The 3,933-nt window shown below is 39.1% G+C and overlaps 1 protein-coding gene across 3 annotated transcripts in view; it reads right to left on the reverse strand.

Moving 5' to 3' along the window:
• The window catches only part of myo9aa (myosin IXAa), a 95,764-nt gene that overhangs the window by 7,620 nt on the left and 84,211 nt on the right, over nucleotides 1-3,933 (reverse strand). For all 3 annotated transcript variants that reach the window (XM_016550805.1, XM_016550804.1, XM_016550803.1), the window contains 4 exons: nucleotides 3,397-3,444; nucleotides 3,196-3,307; nucleotides 2,866-2,927; nucleotides 2,578-2,770 (listed from right to left, as the gene is read on the reverse strand). In XM_016550805.1, the coding sequence (XP_016406291.1) occupies nucleotides 2,578-2,770; nucleotides 2,866-2,927; nucleotides 3,196-3,307; nucleotides 3,397-3,444 (415 nt within the window). The remainder of the gene's footprint in view (nucleotides 1-2,577; nucleotides 2,771-2,865; nucleotides 2,928-3,195; nucleotides 3,308-3,396; nucleotides 3,445-3,933) is intronic.

Consider the following 3,933-nt stretch of genomic DNA (forward strand, 5'->3'; position numbering starts at 1 on the left):
CAATGCATGTTGGCCACAATTATTGGCACCCCTAGAAATTCTTACGAGTAAAATATCTCTGAAGTATATTCCCATTCATATTTTCATTTTTAGCACACCCTGGGTTAGGGTTAGGAGCATGAAATTGTCCAGCCATGACGTCCTGTTCCACAGGATTATAAATATGAGGAACACAAAGGCCAAATCCCCCTCATCTATCACAAGCAGTAAAACCAAAGAATATAGTTCTGGTGTGCAGAAGATTGTTGAGCTTCACAAAATAGAAAGTGGCTGTAAGAAAATAGCTAAAGCATTGAACATCTCCATTTCCAACATCAGGGGAATAATTAAGAAGTTCCAATCAACTAAAGATGTTACAAATCTGCCTGGAAAAGGATGTGTCTATATCGTCCTAATGCATGGTGAGGAGGAGAGTTTGAGTGGCCAAAGCAAAGACTCTCCGATGATCACAGCTGGAGAACTGCAGAGATTAGTTGAGTCTTGGGGTCAGAAAGTCTAAAAAAACAATTTCAAACAGCCCCAACATCACCGCATGTTGTTCGGGAGGGTTTCAAGAATAATCCTCCTCGCTCATCCAAAAACAATCTCCAGCATATTCAGTTGTCAGACACGACTGGAACTTCAAACGGGACTGGCTTCTATGGTCAGATGAAACAACAAAAAATAGCTTTTTGGCAGCAAACCCACCAGATGGGTTTGGTGTAAACAGGGATAAAAAGTACCCCATGCCCATGTTTAAATATAATGCTGGATCTTTAATGTTGTGGGCCTATTTTTCTGCCGGAGGCCCTGGACATCTTGTTCAGATATATGGCATCATGGATTCTATCAAATACCAACAGATAAAAAATCTAAACCTGACTGCCTCTGTTAGGAATCTTATAATGGGTGGATCTTCCATCAGGACAATGATCCAAAACAAACATAGTGAAGAGAACAAGCCCCAACATGGAGCTGTGAATCTGAAGGATCTGGAGAGATTCTGTATGAAGGAATGGTCTCTGATCTCTTGTCAGGTGTTCTCCAAACTCATCAGGCATTATAGGAGAAAACTCAGAGCTGTTATCTTGGGAAAAGGACACTGCAATTGGGTGCCAATAATTGTGGCCAATGTGAACTAGAGAAAAAACATTTATTTCATAATGAGATTTTCCTCTAACTTTCAACTGGTTTACTTCAATGATAGGTTAGAATTTTGTGAATTTTTTGAATGAAAGATCAAAATGATAAACGATGCAGATTTATTTTCACAGCCACCTTTGCTCATATTTACCAAGGGTGCCAATATTAGTGGAGGGCACTGTAGTTAATATATTACTATAGATTAGATAGTTAGTAATATACAATGGCCAATATATCAAAATCTTGTGTTCCACTAAAATATTTTAAAAATCCTTAAAATCAGATACATTTACTTGTGAAGAAAAAATTGTGTTAGGTATTAATAGATGTTTATAGAGAATGCAACTTTAGTTTATTATAACTTAAGTTTATTAGTACAGTACTCTATGACCTGAGCTGGATGTGAGGAAAACATCCCAGATGTGCAATGCTGGAAAGGCTCCAGAAATAGTTTGAAAACCCCTGGTTTAAAGCATAAACCTCACTAACTTCAGTTTCTTGTAGCCAGGAATCATTAGGGCTTTTCACACTTGAAATAGTTAACCCTGGGTCATTCTAAACCCTGGGTAAATGGAATCCGGAGTGAGCTGTCTTCACATTTCACACATAATCTACCTAGGGTTAGCAGTTAATCCTGGGTATTCATAAGCTGACGCTTCACACTGTACATTCCTAAAGCCCGGGTTAACATTCTATTTGTGGTGTCAGTGTCATTGAATGGATGAACACAGCACACAATCTGTTTACATAAAGGCTCTAGCATTGCCCATCCTCATATTATGAAATGTTGACTGTACTATCAAGTTTTTCTGTATTGACTTTTTGAACTATAAAGGTAAGAATGAAATGTTCTCTTCTTCGCTCCAATTCATGTGTTTTCCATCATTGTTTCACATTTTTTCCACTCAAATGCTGAAACACACAACACGCTATGTTTCCGTAACTGTCTAAAGCATGTAAACATGACGACCACGATTAGCTGTCGGTTGCTAAGCGTCTAGCTGTAACATTCTAACACTGCCGTATTGTATCACACTGCACAAGTTAGGCACCGCAATGCATGTTTAACACCACAAAAGTGCTGCTAAATCTGCTCGAGAGCAGGGTTTCACAACCCTGGGTAAATAGTGGTGTTAACCCTGCTTCTAAAGTACAAGTGTGAACCGTACCTTTACCTGGGGTTAAAAGCAGGGTTTAGAACAGGGGTGCCCAAACTCGGTCCTGGAGGGCCGGTGTCCTGCAGAGTTTAGCTCCAACCCTAATCAAACACACCTGAAGCAGCTAATCAAGGTCTTACTTGGCATACTAGAAACTTCCAGGCAGGTGTGTTGAGGCAAGCTGGAGCTAAACTCTGCAGGACATCCAGGACCGAGTTTGGGCACCCCTGGTCGAGAACAACGATAACCTGGGGTAAACGCAGTGTGAAAAGCCCTGTTGTGTTCTTGTGTGTCATACCCGTGTCCAGACCCTGTTTCAGCTCCTTAATCTTATTGGTGGATCCAGATTTCCTGTAGATCCCCTCTGTGTACAGGCCATGCATCTCAATGTAATTGATAAGTTTCTCGACGACTAAAGGCACCGCTCGCTCATCGTTGGTCAGACGGGACAATTCCACACCAAACTGCCTTGACGAAAGTTCAGGGTCATACTGCACATGGAAAGAAAGAAACATGCTGTAAGTGCCAGCATCCTTTATTATAGCCCAAATCACATGAACGCACTTAGCAGAGAAAAATTCCTTACCTTCTTGCTGCATTTGGTGGTCATCTTCTGACAGCACTTTCTGTGACACGCATAGCGGCACACTACACAAGACACAGACATCTCATTCATTCTCATTTTCAACAGCGGTACATACGGCACAGATTTTTTTTAAAAGCACCGCCACCTAAAATAAACTCAATTCAAGTCAACATTCTTCTCACTGTAACATGGCAGAAAACATCCTGCTCTACAAAGCTAAACTGTTCTCTGTTCGAGCCGAGAGGCCACAGGCTTGTTGGTAAACAATCTGATTATGTTGAATTGAGTTCAGGGTCATTTTGAAGCGGATACTGTTGACATGAAACTCACGTTTGCAGACACACGCCTTGTCCATCATCCAGATGAGGGAGGAGCAGTACTCGCAGTAGGTGGGAATACTGTATTGAGTTGACTTGAATATGTGGCCGTTGTGCTCCTCCACCTGAAACAAAGTCAGAGTGTCAGTTGATTTCCATGAAAAACGGAAATGCTAATTCAGTTTATGACACCTCTCTCTGTGATTCCACTCACTATATCAGTATCCTTTTTCCTTCTTTTCTTGCGGTCTGGTTTGGGTGCCTTTGGGAGGGGAAAAAAGCAATGAAAATAGATTCATAAAACACACTCTCTCTCTATATATTAATACATGTATAAATATACAGTCATATAGAATGTAATACATAATCTTACATTATTATTTAAATTTATGGAACAATAAATAAAATAATATTTTACCACTGGACTGCTTTGAGATAATCAGCAAAATATTTATTACATATTATGCTGTTATGAGGAACTGAACACATCAAACTGCATTAAATGCTTTAAAAGCATATTTCATCATTTAAAATAAGATAATCTTTTATAATCTACATCAATCAATCTATCTATCTATCTATCTATCTATCTATCTATCTATCTATCAATCAATCAATCAATCAATCAATCAATCAATCAATCAATCAATCAATCAATCAATCAATCAATCAATCAATCAATCAATCAATCAATCAATCAATCAATCAATCAATCAATCAATCAATCAATCAATCAATCAATCTTAAAATC

This window comes from Sinocyclocheilus rhinocerous, unplaced genomic scaffold (genome assembly GCF_001515625.1).
Source record: "Sinocyclocheilus rhinocerous isolate Xijiao unplaced genomic scaffold, SAMN03320098_v1.1 scaffold1396, whole genome shotgun sequence".
Taxonomy (NCBI): domain Eukaryota; kingdom Metazoa; phylum Chordata; class Actinopteri; order Cypriniformes; family Cyprinidae; genus Sinocyclocheilus; species Sinocyclocheilus rhinocerous.